General features: G+C 39.8%; 1 protein-coding gene across 1 annotated transcript in view; it reads left to right on the forward strand.

Moving 5' to 3' along the window:
- GRIK2 (glutamate ionotropic receptor kainate type subunit 2) overlaps positions 1–20,883 on the forward strand; it is a 669,798-nt gene that overhangs the window by 595,643 nt on the left and 53,272 nt on the right. The window contains exon 15 of the mRNA XM_090037234.1: positions 11,983–12,208. Coding sequence (XP_089893360.1) covers positions 11,983–12,208 — 226 coding nt within the window. The remainder of the gene's footprint in view (positions 1–11,982; positions 12,209–20,883) is intronic.

Genomic DNA, 20,883 nt, shown 5'->3' on the forward strand with positions numbered 1-20,883 from the left:
TTTATACTGGGGCAGAGGGGTAAACTGGTAGCAAACTACATGACTTGGCACTGTTTTTATCAGAGAATAACTATTCAGTATAGATGTATCACTACTACTTAATTATGGGATGGAATATGATGGTCCATCCCAAAAATGTTTTCAGTGTCTCTGATGACTATGAAAGCTTCTTGTGCTGCTACTTCTTGTACAATTCTGAGTTCATCCACTCCAGCAACTTTTCCAAACATGATACTTTCCAAAAGCTTGGCTCTTCACTTTGCTCCTCCTTGCAAACAGCTTGGTTTCCTTGAGGTGCCTTCAAAGCAATATAAAACAGGATAATGAAGAAGAGGAATGGTACAAGTGGTAGAAGTAAAATAAATGTTCCTGGAACAGTACAGGTAGACAGCAGGAGGGTGGCTGTGTGTGCTGGCAGCCAGAGAAGGTGGTGGGGATGGTGCATGGGAAGCTGGAAGCCCAGGGGCAAGTCAACCTGATCCTGGGTGGCTCCAGGCGTTCTGCCATTCACAGGATCCTGCTGAAGGCAGAAATAGTGAAAGGCCCGATCCTTTTTTTCTGAAGAGCCTGCCCACCTCTCTCACAGCCAGAGGATGAGCTGACTAATGGCTTCAACAGTCCAAGTTGCAACATTGCGAACTAACCTACATTGGGATGCAGTTTAGTTTGCAATGATGCAGACTCATTTAAAACCCCAAAACTTGTGTATGTGTAATATGGGAGGCTATGAAGCCACACAAAGGGAACTTTTTGTCTTGTGTACATCATGACATCATCCCATGTACAAGCATCCAGTGTTACGAAAGGAGCTGTGTGATTTTTTTTTTGTCACATGACAAGGACACTAAAGAAACATTAGTGACAAAGTTCAATTTGTAAAGGAAATTCTCTTAGCTTTTTTTTACTGTTTTGATGATTTTTGTAATCAGTTATAGCCCTAAAATGTGATTTTGAACCATATAGTTTATAATGTTTTCTTTTGGATAGTGATGACATTTTTTTTTGTTACAGTTGCTAACTATACATCTAGTTGTTTAAAAAATAAAATAAAAGTACTTTAAAGGCAGTCATTCACCCAGCAATTATCATATGCATACATGTACTGCATATCCTCTTTATAAAATTGTTTATCTATTTTTTCATAAGTAATAATTATATAATAAAATGAGGAACAAACTCAGTTTGGTTAAGGAACTGACATGTCATTGTCACTTGGAATCTACTCAGAATAATTTAGTGGCACCAAGAAGAGATTCAACTATTTTGGCAGTGAGGCTAGCAAACATATTAATTTATCATCCACTCATACTGTCATTCAAAAACTTTGCCATCAGTGTGATACCAGATCAATAGCAAAATGACTTTTTGACATTACATTGACAATCTTCTTTACTTACAGTTTAATACAGCAATGCAGCATGCACTTTTAGTAAAGTTCAAAGCACTGCCCTGAAAGAAATGCCTGGTGTCCTCAATACTTCTGAAAATACTATCGAATCATCAGCACAATCAGAGTCCTGAGAACTGCCATATGGTGGAACAGTGCAAGCAATATTCACCCCAAAAAATAGAACACAGAACTTCCCATATTGGATCGATCCATTGGGCCATCAAGCCTGATTTTCTAGTTAAGAGAAAAAGGGACGGGTGAAAACAAAAATCAGAACCATAATATTCCAAGCCACTTGTGCAGCTCTCTATCTGCAGAAAAAAGCTCCTTCGGAACTATAGCAAGGTGGCCTGTCTCCTTAAGAAGGGGCATTCAGTCATGTTGAATAGCTGCAGCTGTGAGCATGCTGCTAATAGGGGAGTGGCTTCCTGAAAGCTTAAATCACTGGAGAGAAGAGCAGCAGAGCAGTGAACTGCGATGCAACTGTTGTGAATCAGAGGCAAGGGGCGGGCTACATGGAGTAAATCAGATTGTTGTGCCAGGGTCAGTGCCCCAAACAGAACAACACAACAGGGTTTTTTTGTTGCTTATTTTGTTTGTTCGGGGACTCTATTTCATTTGTGTGGACTGGTTGAGGAGCTCCTCTGACAACAAAAGCCCATCTAGAGAAGCCCACAGGATACAAATGCCTACAAGATACAAATGTATTAATATAACTTAATAAACTGAGGTATATTAAAAACATATTGCTGTTGAGGAAGGATGCAATGGTAAGATTTTTAGCTAGAGCTATCTAGATACTTTAACTTATATATGACTAAAATATGCATCGTTTGAGCTCTCCAAGTCCTGTGATATATTTAGTACAGCTGGTTTAGAATTCGCTTTCAAATTATTATCTAATCAGAACACGTTGAAGCAGGTGTCCAGCATGTGTACAGGCAACCTCAGAGACTAGGCTTTTAATATTTTACATAGTACCTATAAATACAATGGGTTAATTTTTGTTACATATTCTCACCTCAGAGGTCTCGGACTACTGCTTTTCAGATGTGTTGCTTATGTTTGTTAGTCATCTGACTATATTTATGGCCATAAACTTCTGCCATTGTCTCTGGTAGTGAGGCAGTAGTTCCTAGAGAGAGCTTCAGAATGCAAGGGACTGAAAGTGCAAAGCTGAGCTGTGGGTTGAAGTGGAACAGTAATATTATAACTACATGAAACTGATTGATCTATTCCTTCACAATCATCTTGGTTTAAAAGCAGCCATGTTCTTTTTTTGCAATCTGTCATCCTAGACCTTTGCAATTCCTTTTTAACCTCTCAGTTGTTTGGAGCATAGCAACTCTAAGTGTTGCATTGTCTATCATCTCAAGTATCTTGTTTAGGAGATCACAGATGCTTCAAGATAAAACTGCCAGAATTATTCCAAGACCTGACAGGTTTGCTAACAAACAAACTGCTTTTCAAATCGGTACACTAGACTCTGCTACACCTTTGATATGAACCACATATGGCATTAGTCCTGTTTGCCTGAATTAACTCCAATTTTCTAGTGACCAAGGTCAGACAATTACAGATAGAGACTCAGCTGTTCTTACCCAGCACATATGTTCGAGTATTGTTGGTAATTTATTTACTGTAATAGAAAAAGAAAGAAATGCTAGACCTAAACCCCACTCACTATAATATGGTGTGAATGTGGCCTGCCTTTAAACTAGATATTGGCACTATTTTGTACCAGCACTTTTGTAAAGCAGTATTAAACATCAGTATAGATTTTATGTATGGGCTGTTTTCAATGCCTCTAATGACAGGACTGATGAGATGGAGATGATTGGGAAGAAACCATGTGCATAAATCAGTCTGCTGCTACTAAACTGATTTGGATGGTCATGCAATGGCTAGCAGTTAGTTCTGATGGATATTTTAGTCCAGTACTGAGGGGATACATTGTCAGTGAGGTTTCAATTACCTTTTCAAAACACTGTTGGGATAAAGACACAATATTTAGTCCTAAAGACTATAAGCAACACATTTTTTAAAAGGGTTACTCTTTTGGGGGTTTTTTAATTATGTACTGAGGTCTTCAACAGACTTCCTATGAAATGTTGTGAGTTTGAGTCCTAGTGCTTCCTGATGAGTTTGTTTCAAATCACAGCAGCAGCAGAGTGTGCCTAGCATATTGTGTAATAAACTTCATCATTAAGTGTTTCATGAACAGCATCAGTGTCAATAGTGATATTAGGAGAGTGCTGCTACAGTTAAACATAGATTGGTGACAAATTCACGCTTCAGCAGATATAAAGAAATTTTTCTTTAATCCAGTATTTTTTTGTTCTAAATTCTCAGCTTTAACTTCTTGGTGTGATACATATATTGATGACATTATTGTCTCGTTGCTTTTAGAAGGTAAGGCTGCCTTTGGATGTAATGGAGGCCAAATGTTCTCATGCCAAGTCTTAAATTCTAATTTGTACTTGACAACAGGCAGAATGAGCAGAAGTGAAGAATTCATTTGCCTTTCTAAAGCAATTTGAGCAGAGGGCATTGTTCAAAAGCAGAGGAAATTGTATTTGTATAATGTCTTCTTTGTATTAATGAAACAGAAGACCTATATTAGTGTGAAAGGTATCACCATTCACTTGGCTTTCTTGTCTATGTCCTATAGAATGGGTAATTGTGTAAGTGATAATCCAGCACAGGTCTGTAAATTACTTCATGAGGTACAAAGGAAAGAAGTTTTTTGAAATCCATTAACGATTTCAGCGCTATAAAACCCTTTCTTATTTCCAGGTCAAAAGCAGCTAGTGAAATGCTATTAATGACAGTTAATCCAGCATTAACTGTTAATTCATTAGTTTTTTCCTATAAATTATTTTTTAATATGTAAAATGTTGTTATCTTTGGTTTCCTAAAACAAAAAGCCAGCGCAACTGGCAGCAGAGTAGAATTTATTTTTCCTAGCACTGCATTTTTCATTCCTTGTAACTCCATTCTTGGCAAGAACACCTTTCCTACCTTTCTTCATTTGTGCTCTATGGACCATGAAAACTGCCATTACAAAGGCGAGAGTGCTGTATGCACTGGTTTTATTGGTTTTCTGCTGACACAGCAAAAACTAAATCGGCAGGTTCACTTAAGGGTTTATAGGATTCAGCAGTTCAGATTTTTAAAAAAATACACCCTGAGGTCATGAAATCCAGGAGACCAAGCTGATAAGATGAAAAGGTGTCTTTCATCCTTTGCTTTGAGTCCAAAGAAGAGTTAGTGTCATAGTTTTAGGTGAAGGGGAAATCAAGTACAAAGTTAGAAAACAGGGCCACTTACAAGTTGGGGGGGTTTTTTTATAACAATCATAGTCCTGTCAGAAAAGCTACTGAGATCCAGAAATTCATGAGTACTGACATAGCTTGTTTAGTAGGACTTTGTTATGTGCTAATTTTGGGCAGCTACTGCAGCTCTTAACCCCTGGATTTTCTACATCTTGACACCCTAAAGTAACTTAAAGCACTCACTCTGCAGCTCACGGTTATGCCAATATAAAGCAGGATTATCTTTGATCCATACAACTCAGCTCCTGTTCCATTAAGGTGTGGCCAATCCCCACAGATGTGCCAGTCAAGCTGAAGTCCTCCAGTATCCCAGGGTGCAGTGTCCCATCCTCTTCTCCACCCTCCTGTTCTATGTGCTCTCATACCCCTGTCTGCTTAGTGGAATAGCCCAGGGACTGGAGCTGCAGCTTTTCTACTTCTGCCAGCCTCCAGCACCCTGGTCCAGAAATGGCAGCATGGGGCACCTTTCCTCACTAGTGCTGAGCCTGTCTGGGTGGGCAGCCACTTCTGAACCCTGTGCCTCCTCTCTCTTGCCCTGCCAAGCCCTGGGGAGCAGAGGAGAGTGTGGACAGTTCTAGAGATCTGGCCAGGCTCCAGCAGGCCATGAGCCACTCAGCTCCAGCTGTGCCCTGCTCCATGCAGCTGATCCATGTGCAGCACAGTGAGAGCTGGTGGTGGCTGCTCTGGGTTGGGGGAAACTGCTGTTTTGGGGCAGGGCAGCTACAAGTGGATTCATGCTGAAGCACAAATCTTTGCTACTCTGCCACTGCCCATGTGGACACAGGAGCTGGCTGTGAGTGGACTCTGCTCCCAGGTGTGGAGTATAGCCAACTTTGGGGGAGCTAGGATGTCTTGGCCAGCCCTGTTTCTCTGCAAAGCTCCCTCCTTCCTTTCCTCTGCACTGGAGTGGATGCAACCACCTACCAGTGAACTACAGACCAGCTCCAGATCCAGATCATGAGGGCAGTGGCCTCAGTGGGAGCTGGGTGCAGCTCAGCTGTCCTGTCAGGGCTGCCCCCACCCCAGTGCAGCCAGTGCCAAGCCTCAGTCCCATGGAAATGGTCCCAGGGGCCAGCTGCTAATTTGATTTCATGGGAGTTACTTTGGTTTTTACTTCCATCAGCTCCCACCCCACCTGCAGCCAGCTCAGCCTCAGCCTCCCTCTGCTAGCCCAGGGGAGCCTGGCACTTGCCCTCCCAGCCTTGGCCTTAGAAGCATAGAGAATCATAGGGCATGTCTACACATTACACATACCTCTTTAAAGAGGGATTAGCCTAAAATTGCTATTTTTAAGGTACATTAAGGGCACATGTCCACATGTGTACACCCTTAATACACCTTAAAAATAGCAAGTTTAGGCTAACGCTGCCTAAATTTGATACCTGCATAAAGCAAGTATCAAATTTTGGTGTGAATAGCTAAGTCCCATTAGCCCATGTGTAGATGCTTAATGCACATTAATGCAGTGTGTGTCAATGGACATACACTGCGTTAATGCACATTAGCCTGTCTGCACATGGGCTAATATGACTGAGCTGTTCGTGCCTAAATTTAAAGTACCTTAATGTGCATTAGCTGGTCCATGTGTAGACACATGCCTAAATCACCTTAATGCACTGTAAGCAAAGCTGTGTTAAGCTTAGGCGTATGTAAATATCCGTGTAAACATGCCCATAGAGAAGTAAGGCTCTAAGGGACCACCAGGCGTCTGGTGGCAAATCATAGTTGTGCAGGTGGGGGACAATCAGATAGTTTCTAGACTTAAAGATGTGACTGCTCCAAACTAGCACTAAGCCAATCAACATTTGTGTGGCTCACAGTAAAACATTTAACAGGGCCGGTGGTAAAATACAATTGTACTAATTTAAGCTGTGGGGAGAAAAGAAGTAATACTGTTTTACGGAGTAGAGAACTTGCATCTCATGAACATGTGTCAGTTGATCCATTGTAACTTGTTTCATCTGTCTGCTCCTATCCTATGGTTAGTGAAGCTACCAATTTTCTCCTGAATGAAACAGGTGGTGTATTACTGCAGCTTAGCTTTCACTTACTACAGGATAGAGTGGTCAGACAAAATAATAATGAGGGATTCAGTAGGTCCTCAGCAAGCCCCTCCTCTTTTAAAGTATCATAATTAGCTTTTTCTCCTTGTACTTTCAAGCCTGTTCCACAGTAAAGTAACTGCATAAAAACACTTAGAACTAAATACTGTTGCACCTTTATTCACCCAAGAGACACTTCAAAAGCATCTTAGCTGCATAGTTTGAATTCTTTTTCCACCTAGGTAGAGTAGGATAGTCCAATTCTGTGCACAACTCCCAGAAGTAAAATGGAAGAGGGAAGATCATGATAGTCCTCTTATCTTGAAGTCAAATAGGGAGTAGGAGGACCAGGTACCCCTCAGCCAGAAGCAGGTTGGACCAGCAGCTTCCATTTCCCAGCAAAATGCTTTACCCACTAGGCCACAAACAAGGCATTGCAGAGTGCATTCTTGAAGAGCACAACCAAGTGGGGAAGATATTTTGGTCCAGGAGAAAGCAATCAAGCCAGAGGGAGGCAGCTCAGTGAAATGGCTGCCTCTATTAGGGCAAATTCTCATTTACATGAAATGTAAAAGTATCGGTATATGAGAATTAGCCCCTAACATTTGGGTGTGTGTTAAATGGGGACTGGGTCAGTATGAGAAGGGGAGAGGAAAGAGAGAGACTATTTGTTTGTTTGTTACTTTATTACTTTCTTCTTCCAGAAAGAAAATGATACGCATGCAATAAATTGTCTATATTCTACCCTCATTTATTCTCACCCAACTGTACTGAATTAAAAGAGGTTATGTGGCTATATCTGAGCCTGAGATATTGTTCATTGTATGTAAAGTTTTTTAGAAGCTAGGAACAAAATTATATGATATAATCAAAGCATATTTTCTATTATTAAAATTGCAAAAGAGGAAAATACAAATCCTTTTATAAAAAAAAATGTTATTGCATTACACACTCCTGCTAGATATTCATCCACTTTTGCTCTCTCAAACACAATGTTTGATGTTGTCTAGCTACCATATTTCCTTTGCCTTCCCTTTGATCTTTCTTTATTTTGACATTATCCCTTGCAATCACACAGCATCCTGCTATTCTCTCCACCATTTCATTCAACATTGCCGCATTGCTCAGACATTTTTCTTTTCTGTCCAGTACTGCAGTATATAGTAATAACAACATTTTACTAAAGATGCTGCCTTGCCTCTCCAGTCTTCCCCGACATGCATAGCAATAGGCTAAGTCAGAGGCTTAGCCATTCTTATACTCATGATCCCTGACACACACAGTTATCTTCAAATAATCTTTAATTTATGAGCACTGAATATGCTGTTGGCAGCCTCCTCTGGTTGTCATTGTGATAGCTGCCTTCATGCACCAGATAACTGAACTTCTTGATTTTCTTAACCTCTTCATTTCCAGTTTTTCAGTTACTTAGGATATTTCAGGGTCATTGCCATCTTCTGTTTTGTATTCCAATTTAATGCAAATTTTACAAAGCATAGGCATCTTGTTTTATAGGGCTGTGCGAAATTCCTATGGGTGTTTCATTTCAAAGCTGTTTTGATGCGTTTTGAGTTCGAAACAGCACAAACAAAATGAAACAAAAGGCTTCAAACAGCTTTGAATGGAACGAGGGCACTCAAAACATTTCGAAAGTTTCGAAAAGCTTGAAGTTTCAAAGTTGGGCTTGCTTGCAGCTAAACAGAAACTAAGAAGAGGGAGGAGGAAAAGGGGGGAGGACTGCTCTAATATTGACATGTGTAGCTGGCCAGTGATTGTGATTCTTCCCTGAGAGCCCATCCAATCCCAGTGCTCCGGGGAAGGGATGAAAAACAACATAAAAAGCACTGTTTGAACTGAGCTTTCTCTGCACCTTCACACTTACAAGTGACACAAGTTTTGCTTTGAACAGTTTGAGGTACATTTTCCCAGAAACCCCTGTACCTATCTGCCTGAAACTTGGCAGGCTTCATGGCCTCAGCAGGGGCTGCCATGCCTGCTGTTTTCACCCCACTGCACCTTAACACAGACACAAAGTCACACGTCATGAGTTTTGCTTGTCAGCAACTTGAGGTGCAGTTTCCCAGAAACTCCTGCACCTATCTCCTTGAAACCTATCAGACTTCATGGCCTCAGCAGGGGCTAGTACCCCTGCTGTTTTCATCCCCCTGTGCCTTCACACTTACAAGTGACATGAGTTTTACTTTAAACAGTTGGAGGTGCAGTTTCCCAGAAACCCCTGTACTTATCTCCTTAAAACGTGATAGACTTTGTGGCCTCAGCAGGGGCTATCATCCCTGTTGCTTTCATTCATATCAGGAAAGAAATGACAAAGTTATGGGCATTTTCATGATTCCCCATTATAGCATAAGGGCAAAATTTCGAAATGCGTTGAAACGGCGAAACGGTGTTGACACAACTCAGTGGAACAGTGCTTCAAAACAGCGAAACGAAACACTGTCCCTTCAGAATGGCAACATGGAAGTGAAAACAAAACGGTGCTGTTTTGCAGAGCCCTATTTACTACACTGCATTATCTCCTGTGTTACTGTGGGAACACAAGTCACCACACGTTATCCCATCTACACATTACTCCCAGTGGAGAAAGTGATTTGCAGTTAGGTCAGATAATGACTGTTTTGTTGTGCTAACCAAAATAGAATAATATACTTCGTCACTGGAGCCTGTTTGTCAATTCATCAGATTCTCTCACAGAAAAGGGGGATGGAAACATCGTCTAAATTGTGACGTCTGCTTCTATCATTATGGACGTCAGAATCTTAGCCATCAGAAGTGCTGTGTACATATTGTAGTGTCATTTTCTATATCAAACAAACCTGCGATGTCTTTAATATTTTGGCTCATGGATTCCAATTACAGTTACTAAAAACAGGAAAAATATAAGATTTATATGTGATTGTGTGACTTTGAAACCAAACTCTTGTTCTTTGTGTCAGAAGTGTCCCTGTCGTATATAAAGCAATTTTGAAAACTCCTTATAATAGTGTACTATAAAGCTATTGCAAATATATGACCTGTGCTCACTAGTGGGCTGTCTGTTTTCTCTGGCATTATTTCATCTATAATCTTTACCTTTTCTAGGATGAATAAAAGCAGTACAAGGGAGATATATTTTTTTTTTATTTCTTCCTGCATGAGAAATGAAGTGAGGTCATTCTGTGTTTCACACTGTCCTTCACGGTTACATGTTTTGGTAGATAGATGGATAGTACCTTGCACTAATGTTCTAAACTTTGCTCTGTCTTCTGCTGTCTCACAAATCATGCATAAGATGTTGATTTATTTTTCATTGTTTTAATGATTCTTGCAAGTGTCCCATCTTTGCTAGAAACATTCCCTTGTTATGGTGTTATTTCATTTTACAATGTAACTGGGATTTTTTCCCCAGGTGATTAAATCATTTCTCTCATCCATCTTACTGTAGAGGTTCTTAGTGCATACTTTTCATTTTTGAGCATCTTGCATTTTTTTCACATACTGTAATGCATCAGTAGACAGCAACTGTTTCCATTTCCGATACGTTTTCATCCCAGTGATTCCTTTTGCAACATCCATCACAGTATATTTGTACTTCATTTCCCATGTAGTTCATTTGGGTTTTCTTTCCTGCACACATCAGGAATGTGATAGTTTTCGTCAGTCATTCCATGTATCAGTTGTCAGTGTTGTTTAAGATATTTCACAGTGGCTAAAAAAGATTGTTTTGTGCACTTGGGGTCAAGCTTAAATGATGAAAAGCAAATAAATGTTGATTTGGGCTCTTTCAGAGTTGTGCAGTTATTAGAAAACATTGTTTTTCCATCTTAACTATATGCTATCATAATTTTGTTTCCCATGGAGCTGTTAAACGGAGCTCAAATGTATTCCCTTACATTGTAATATTAATATCAAGTGTTTGCAAGAATTGTTCGATTCTTAGACCAGAAGGAAATCTTGTTTGTTTGTTCTTCTCTATTCCCATTATATTCTTATAAAAAATCTTTTTTCTTCACATTCACAACTGAAATTCTCTGCAATCAATAGCATATCATGTTTTGGCACAGTAACAGTGAGCCCTTGCAGAGGGACATAAAACTCTTCAATTTTATTAGTGTTGGCTACTGGAGTTAGTTCAAATGCTTGAATGATAGATTTGCTGAAGTCCCCAGGCAGATTGAAATAAGCCTTGGATTGTATCTCAGCAGGGATACAAAGTCATCCTTATTCTGAATAAATGTTCCTCTTTATATCTCACATCCACCACTAATTTTCCTTTGGGGCAGAAGTTACAGCTGCCAGTCAGCTGAAATTCAGAAAGGTTTGCAATGTCAGTCTTTGCTCAGTGTCTCTCCCAGAGCTGGAGAAGAAGTTATGGTTATGGCTGACATGAACAGAGTGTGACTCCCTGAAAAGTCTGGTTATACCAGTCTTCTATACTGGCTTTCTACACTTGGCTTACTAAGAGATAACAGTACAGCACAGTACAGCACAGATGTATAAAATTATCTTTTTATACATCTTGGCCTGGTACATTCTTGGATAAAAGAGAGGGAAATATGATGCAAAAGAATAGGAATCATAATAATTTAGAGCTATATATAGGTTTCAGCCTTAAGATGGGTAAACACTAACACCATCATTTTATTGAAGGGAAAGGTGAGGTATCAAAAGGAGAAGTCAGGCCGAATAGCCAAGTTGGATACAGAACTCTTGTTCTCCTGATTCCAGGTCCTTGCTCAGTGCTGGTTGCAGTCAAATACTTTGACTACTTTCAAAATCAAGATGTTGTGGGTCATTTTAAAATAAAACAACTCAGTGATGGTTAAAGAACTGAAATAAGACTCAAACATCTCAAAGACATAAGCTCAGCAGTTCCAGCTGTGACACACATGGACAGAGATGAAAATGCTAGGCCTACTGCTCAAAGCAGTATTGCTGAAGTGAATGGATGATTTGCTATGTATTTAAAATGGGTCCAGGATTTTTCCCCAGATTTGCAAAAGAGCTGAACAACTGCCAATATAAGCAATCTTGAAAATCTGGCAAGTTATTTTGTCTAAAAAGGGGCTGAGCCCATTCACCAATCTTGCCCATCTGTAGACATACAATATTAAAGAAATTATTATTGCTAGAAATCCTGTACTACTTGAGAATTTGTCCATAATTTTATGACTATAGCACTTACATTAATATTGCATTTTAATATTTTATGTTTCAGAAATCAAAAATCTCTACTTATGACAAGATGTGGGCCTTTATGAGTAGCAGGAGGCAGTCAGTGCTTGTCAAAAGTAATGAAGAAGGTATCCAGCGTGTACTCACCTCTGATTATGCCTTTTTAATGGAGTCAACAACCATTGAGTTTGTCACACAGCGGAACTGTAACCTAACACAGATTGGAGGCCTGATAGACTCAAAAGGTTATGGCGTCGGAACTCCCATGGGTAGGTTATATGTCAACCATTTGTTCTGTGTTCATTAATCTTGGTTGTAGCAATAGCACAAAATAGCTCCAATGTACGGCAGTCCTGCTCTCCATATGCTACTAGCATTTCCTCCCTTTTTTCTCTACCTAGTGAAACATTGTTTTATATTATGACAGAATTTATAAATCTTATCCATCTTAAAATGGGTAAAATGGTTACTGCATAAAAGACAGGACTCCTATATATTTAATTCTCCTGCCTTAGCTGTCTGCTGCAACTAAAAACATGAACTGAAACAGAGTTTAATTTCATAATTTTTTTTAAAAAAATCATTATATAATCTGCTAATTAAGTAGGTTTTTTATTAGCGATTAGAAATGAATTAGTGCTGTGACTGCATAAGCAAATGTGGCTATTCATCGTTGTTGGGAAATCTTAGAAAGGGCAATCTTTTTTAAGAAGCTCAGAAACTAGAATGAAACAAAGGCAAAGTTTCTGTATGTAACCTAGATTTATCCTACACAGTCCAGAAATTACTCAGGCTGACTTGCTTAAGTTTTTTTTCTACTTTCAATTTATTTTTAATATAAAAAATCTCATCATTTTGACACTTGTGTGAGTGTCTTCTGTTTTTCTCTAGTATACCTTATTCTTATCATTTACTTCACCCATAATAGAAAGGTACAGTAAATAATTGTGTGTGGAAAATGGTTTGCAATTCTTTCAAGGGAAGGTACTACTGTAAGGAAGGTTACGCTACAAGCAATGGATAGCTAATAATAAAACTTTTATCTTTATGCCGCATACATGTTCTGTGATTTTAATACAACTGTATATTAATAGCTGTATAGTTCCATGATTTTCAGTAAATGAATATGATTGTAATAGGTCCCTCTGTGGAAATTATAGTTCTGTTTATTCAAGCTATGAACCATTAGTTGTTAAGACTCTGATTCTGATCTGGAAGACTTTTTTTTCCATAAAACTGTCCATGTGATTCTGTTTTGTTCCCAACTGTATTCTTCTGCTTTTAAGTGATTCCTTTATTCCTGTAGCAGATCATAGTTGGTCTCATGGTAGTGATATAGAGGGCTTTTAGAAAAAGGATTCTAGGAAAGTGATATCACATATCATGATAGTGATATAGAGGAATATTAGGAAAGCTGTTATACAATTATATGCCTAACTTATGCAAGTATTTGTAACAAGGATATGAAAATTGGGTAAGTGTATGTGCAAAGAGGTGATTTAGCTGTTTTAGTATATAGTTACCTGATATCTGTCCTTTAACTAGCAATGAGGGGCATGCTTACAAAATGAAACTTTTAGCAAGTGATATTAATCTTTTTGGTCGTTTGTTTTGGGTGTGTATAGGCAAGTCTCAGTGGTTGTCATGGTACAATACTTCAGTTTCCTTCCTGCAAATAACCAGCATGGATCTTGGGCCTCTACCGCTATTTCTTGGGGTAGAATTCTTGGGGTAGGGTGCCTTTACATGAGACACTAACTGCTCAGTAGCCTAATAACACAGTGCAGTAGCATACCAGGCAAAACCTGTACTAATAAGTTACTGCGCAGCTGGCATCCAAAAAAAATCTGTGCACTGGTGATACTGCGCAGTAGTGTGAGTTACTGCACATTGATTTAGTACTTGGTTATCCAAGTACTAAACTTAATGCACTTTAACTACAGTGCATTAATGAACCTGTAGACACACCCTTAGTATACAAGCTGTTTAACAACCTGCAGGTGCAACACCCCTTACAGGGGTTTGGGTACATGCACTCCAGCTCAGGAACATGCTAACAGGTGATTTTGGACTAAGTCTCTTAAAGCAAAGTGTTTTTATTTGTTTTTTGTAATAAAATATCAGAGAAAAACAGATTAAATAAAGAAAAGAAACATAAAATATAAAGTACCACAAGAAGCTCACATATATTTGGTATTGTTATGGACTACAGATTGATCTGGATAGCCTTTTTTCTCAAATTATATGTATGGAACACAGCCAACTTGCAATCTTCTAGCAAACCCAGGACCTCTAGCATTGTTTAATAATATCCCTTAAGTATTTGTTGTTAAGAAAGTATTAGAAAGACTCTCCTCTTCTTTCTGTATATGAAACCCCTTGGGTAAAATATTTATCCATACATATAATACAAAAACACTATGCTAGTGACAGATCCAGTGTATTAAAGAGCACCTTGACATTTGTCACAGCAGTAGAGCAAAGAGTGGGACATAGACCTACTTGATGTAAGCTAGGATCAAAGCTGAATAGTTTCTTTGAAGGTTAACTAGCCTGTTGAAATCGCACGTGTCTCAGGTGAGTTCCTTTGAAGGTTAACTAGTTTATTGAAGTTTTGCATATCCCAGGTGACCTCAGACACAGACCTAATTGTATTCTGCTTCATGCCTTATCCCCTGTAACAGATGCACATAAATGTTTGGAATCTGATTTCCAATGTCATCTAGTAAAACACAGGAATTTTCTATTTCTCTCCAGGTCTGCCCCTCTATGGCCCTTCCTCTGCCCCTCCTCCCCTTCCCTTCCACTCCGGCCAGTGCTTCATCCAAGCAGTGTGTCCTAGGTTATGGTAAAAATAGAGACTAGAGTTGATTTAACTGCAGATACTATAAAGAAGCATATATGAAAAAACCATCAGAAACACTAGAGCTACAGTCAGTAATCAGAACAACGAAGATGAAGCTAGAAATTAATTTGTAATGTGACTGAGAAAAGTGGAGACAGAGCTTTTGTGAAAATACTGCCTGGAAAAAGTTCCTAAAGAAACCATTTCTGACTATCTGATTCCTATTTTATTCAGGAAAACAGGAACCTATATCCATTCTTTGTAAATAAAGAGAATTGTAGAAAATGTTGGACTCCATTATCAATTTTCCTTCCTAATGAAAACAATCTGCAAACCTGTAAATATTGGCTCATATTGAAAAGAGCAGTATATAATAGGTTAGTATATAATAGGTTCCCATTGACCTAGAGAGAAATTGTAAACCAGTATTCTTGTTGAACTAGGGTGAAGCAAATAATGGATATGCATGCAGAACTCATACATGGCAAAAATGAAGTAAAAGAAGACAACTAGAAAATTAGCAAAATGAATTAAAGCAAGTTCTGATAAAAAGAGGCAGAGACTTCATGAAAGGTTTTATAAGAACTAAAGATCTAAAGATAAAGCATCTAAATGCATCTTAGAAAAGGCTGAACATTGACTTGCAGATGGAGATTAAATCTTTGTTTGGGCAGCCACAGAGTGCTAATGAGAGGCAAGAATAAAAAAGTCTACAGTTTTCTTCCATGTTTGTAAATCGAGAGACTCAGAAGGCAGAGGTTGGATTGTCCCAGATTAAATAATTCAAAACCTTACCATCTTTGAGAGTGAAACTCCATACAAGCCTTTTTGTTGAGGTTCTTGAAGGAATATTTTTGATGAAGTATGCTGTTTTGTTGAAGCCAAAATACTAGTTGACATTTGCATTTGGATAACAAGAAACTTGTATTCACTAGCTTTGTGGCTAGAATACTTGTGTGGGAAATACAGGTTGAAGTCTCTGGAATTAAGAATTGTAAATCAGGAAACCCAGGAACTTGAACCAAGTGAAAGAATAAACATGTTCATATATGCACAGGCACATGCCAGTGCTTTGACCACCATGCTCTGCCTATACTGGCATCCCAAATATGTGGCTAAACTTAGAATCCACATTTTTGCAAACATGTGAGAAACGTTTTGTTTGCATTCCAATGAAGAATGAAAATACATTTTGAAAACTTGAAACTTACTGCAAAACAAAAAGGTTCTACTTTGATAATTTCCAGTTATTTGGTTCTAGTCACAACCATAACTCAAGTGACAGCTTGGGAAGATGAAAAGAAATGAAGGATTGATAGCAGCAAACTAGTTCTTAACTCTGATGGTGGGTTTTCTCTCAGAAAAGAGAGTTGGGAACAAGCCCTTGATAAGTGATTTGGAGCCAGCCATCACTCTGAACTAGGTAATGGACCAATCTGTAGAAATTCAGCTAAGCTTGGACTTGCAGATCAAGATCAGTAAAAGGAGGAGAGAAAGACTCAAAAAGGTTGTGGAATTTAACACAGACTTTGAATATTTCCCAGTGCCATGAACCAGGACATGGTACATCTACTGATGAGGGAAATTGAACCTGTAAGTACATTTTGTCTAATAGATAAGATGGAAGATAGAATTCAGATCTGGTTCATGATTTTTTAAAAATGATTAAGGGAAAAATGATCATTTCAGATTGTAAAACAAAGGTAATTGGAAATATTAAAAAAAAAAAAACCCTGAGAGAACAAGTTCAGTTAAATATTAGTATTCTAGAAAAGAAAAACCTGGCAAATAAAAGGGCTGTTATATGTTGGCACTGGATTTATGACTCAGATAACTTACTCCAGGCAGACCCAAAACCTGATACTGACCACAACTTCTCCATTCAATAATAGGCAATTTTTATTGATTCACAGTGATAGCAGATAAGAAAATGCACGCAAAGCAAACAAAAATAACCTCCCCAATTCTATATTTACTACTCCTAGAGCAGTATCAAAGGGAATCATAAAATCATGTAATCAATAGACTGGAAGAGGCCTGGAAGGTCATCAAGTCCGTGCCCCTGCCACAGGCAGGAGGTTAATGAGCTCAATGAGGTGCTTATCCAGCCTCCTCTTGATCACCTCCAAAGATGGCAACCACACCACAGCTGCTGGGAGTGTGTTCCAGGTTCCAGTTACCTTTACAGAGAAAAAGTTCTTCCTTATGTCCAGTATAAATCATATTTGTGTTAGTTTGTGTCCATTGGTCCTCATCCTCCCAATGGGTGCCTTCCTGAAGTGTTGCTCCCCAAGATCTTGGTACTCCCCCCGACATACTTATAGGTGGCTATCAAGTAACTGCTCAGCCTCCTCTTACTCAGACTGAACAAGCCTAGTTCCCAGAGTCTCTCCTAATATGGGGCCTACCCTCCAGGCCCCTGATCATGCAGATGGCCATTTCCTGCACCGTCTTGAGCTTACCCACATCCTTCTTGAACTGTGGGGCCCAAAATTGGGCACAGTATTCCAGCTGCGGCCTCACCAACACTGATTGGAGAGGGGAAACCACCTCTCTGGATCTGCTGGCAACACATTGGCTGATGCATGCCTGAGTTCTGTTGGCCCTGCTGGTGACTTCATCGTACTGTTGGCTCATATTCATCTTCTGGTCAATTGTGACCCCCAGGTCCCATTCAGATGCTGTGCCAGTCAGTGGGCTACCACCTGTCCTATAGTTATGGTGAAGGTTCTTCCTACACAGATGAAGAACACAGCATTTTCCCATGCTGAACCTCATCTGATTCTGATCAGCCCATAAAACCAGTCTGTCTAGGCCATCCTGAATTGCTACCTTATCCTCTGTTGTGCCTGCATTCCCCCACAGCTTGGGATCATTTGCAAACTTAATCATTGAGCATTCTACCCCTTCATCTAAATCATTAATAAATACGTTAAAAAGCATGGGTCCAAGCACCAATCCCTGTGGGACACCACTGGAGACAGCCCTCTAGGATGAGGCTATCCCATTGATTACAACCCTCTAAGCCAGTTATCCACCCACCTCATCATAGGCTTGTCCAGGCCAGTACCCTCCAGTTTAGTTGAGAGAATTTCATGGGAGACAGAATCAAAGGTCTTACTAAGTCTAGGTAAATGATGTCTACCTCATGTCCCTTGTCTAGCTGGTTAGTTACCTGGTTATAAAAGGACACTGGGTTTGTTAGGCATGATCTACCTCCACAAAACCATGCTAGTTGTTTCTTAATACCTTATCAATTACAAGCTTGTGATTGATGGCCTCCTTAAAAAAAATTTCAAAAGTTTTCCCTAGGTCCAAAGCCAGACTGACCAGTTTATAGTTTGCAGGATCATCCCTCCTCCCTTTCTTAAAGATGGATACTACATTGGCCCTCTTCCAGTTATCTGGGATCACTCTTGAGTTCCATGACTTTTCAAATATCTTTGCCAAAGTCCCTCCTATGAGTTTAGCCAGTTTAGGACTCTTGTCTGGCCCAGTGGACTTTAAAAAAAGACCCTCACCAGGTCAGGGTTAATTTCATGTTGTCTGTTGACTTCCCTATATTTATTCTTCCCCATGTACCCATAGAAGCACTTTTTGCTGTCTTTAATTTCAGCTGCTAGCTTGATCTCCATGCCTCCTTTGGCTTTCCATATCTTATACCTTCAGAACCTAGTTATACAAGTGAAATCTTCTCTGGTTGCTGATCCTTTTTTTCCATTGCCTGCGTGTGTCCTTTTTTCAAAAGTTCTCTAATATCCCTGTTGAGCCAAGCTTCACTCTGTGGTTCTCTCATGAATGTCAGATGTCAGCAACCTCAAGGTTGAGGGCTGAGGCCCACCCCACCTACCTCCAGTGGGTTGGGTGAGATGGGCAGGTGGTGTGGCCTCAAGTTCTCCTCTCAGAGACCCTTTGCTGCTCTGAAATCTCTCCTTTTGTTTTCTTTCTCCTCTGTCATGGCATTTCATTCCCAGGCATTATTGATTTAGTTTCCCTGTGGTTGTCATACTGTACATATTCTGTACTGTCAGCATATTCCTTTATTCCAACAAACCCATCACATGCACACATCTGAATATGATTATTTACTGTTCTCCTAATTTGGTCCATCCACCAAAACCAGAAATCCCTTGGGCTCTGTAGTTGCCCACTGTGACCTAATGCCACCTTAGCTCATGTTATGGAACAGTGTGGTATGTGTCTTCAATTTCCCAGCCTGTGTGTCTACTGGTTTAAGACCCAGTGGTCTTCAAGGAAACTTTGTTGCAAACAGGCTTTTAGAAACCATTTAACCCTTGCCACCCATCTGGACCGTTGTTCTAATACATATCTAGTTTACCTATAAGCCAATGCCCAAAAGCAAACCTCCAAATACCATTTTCTAGCCATCATTATAAACATAAGGTAGTTAAGGTCAGAATATCACAAATGGCTAACTGAAGTCATTCATCCAACTGGAGATAAGGAGAGGAACATCAAGGTCAAGAGGAAAAGTGTGAAAATATAGAATGATCCCTATAGTTTTTTGTAGGTCTAATTAAATGACAGACCTGCTGTTTGACCATTAATCTGAAAATGTATAAAACTGGCAGTCAGTGGGTCATCTACTCAAGATTAGACTGAATTATTGTGTGGTAAGCATCGTCATTTACACATGCAGATGCTTACTGAACAAGTAATTGGCTCTCATTGCGAGAAAATTTGCTACCTGCAAATGCAAGCAGCAAATTTACTTGAGATTTCTTACTGCACAATAGTGTATGTATAGACATCTGGCCGGGAGCAAATGTGCTTCCAGGCAGCAGGGGGCAGGAGATTGCTCTGTGCCCTTGGGAGCTGCCTGCTGCTGGGGCAGGCTCTGCCAGTGAAACCCAGGTGGGGACAATGCCCCCCTGCCATAGCAGCAGGGAGCTTGCAGCCCCTGCTTTGCAATTGCAGTTGGGGAGCAGGGGATGCCAGATTCTTATCTGGGGATCTCAGGCTGAGAGATAAAAATCTCTGATCCCTGGCCCCAGGGTTCAGGCTGGAAGATAAAAATCTCCCATCCCTGGCCCCACAGTTATGATCACTGGCAGATCCTGCCCTGGCAGCAGGCAACTCCTGGGGGCAGGGAGCAATGTCCCAGCCCCAACCAGGAGACAGCTATATCTTGGCCCCATGCTCCCTGCCAGAACCTGGGCTAGCACCCAAGGGGAGCCTAGAGCTTCCCCAGGCAGCTGCAGGAGCTAATGCAGGGCTGGCAAGTGTGGCAGCAGACTGCTGCCATGAGCACACATCTGCTGCTGTGTCCCTGCACTTGTAAATACCTGCCCAGGGTGGGTTTACTCTAGAGTAAATCCCCTCCAGAGCATTTGCACATGTAGGCTCTCACAAACCAGACATGCTGCAAGGCCTAGGAAATATGGGATTTAAATTGAATCGTCTAATCAGTCTCCAGTGCAGACAGTGACTAGGGATTGAACAACCTTCCAAAAATTGAGAAAATTGAGTTTAAATATTCAATGTTTGGAATGTGTGTAATAATTCTGGATAGCTGAGAGATGGGTTCAGTTGATAATGGGTTTGAGTTTCATTATGAGTAATGACTTGTAATAAAGTCTAGATACAAGGAATTTTTGGGGATGATAACTTTTATTGGACCAACAAGCTTTTAAATGCAAGGCATTCTTCATCAGCCTGGTACAAAAGCTAGTATATCCAGTGTGTTGAAATGCCTTTAAAAATGTGACCTAGTTGAAAAAAAAAACAACCTCCAGTAGGAATTTATCTTACAATGAGCAAGGTTTCTGCCCACTGGGACAGAATCCTTAAAAAAAGTTTACATGTTGTGGTGGCTTTAGAGTAAATGTTAGGAGGGGACTAGATTAAAACCTTCACTGAGACCAGTGTTCTTGGTAAAATTTTAGCTGCTAAAAACACTTTCATTAGAAAGAAATGAATCCTATTTGTTTCCTTAAGTATCCAAACAAGCTGCAAAAATCGATAAAATGAATCCTGTTTGTAAAATGGGATCTAATGGAACTAGAAAATGCTGGTATAAAATAAAACTGGTCTTGTTTCTACTGGACTTGTTCAAATCATATTAGAAAGATACAAATT

The sequence above is a fragment of the Crocodylus siamensis genome, chromosome 1 (genome assembly GCF_052110815.1).
Source record: "Crocodylus siamensis isolate JL-2025a chromosome 1, ASM5211081v1, whole genome shotgun sequence".
NCBI classification, from domain to species: domain Eukaryota; kingdom Metazoa; phylum Chordata; order Crocodylia; family Crocodylidae; genus Crocodylus; species Crocodylus siamensis.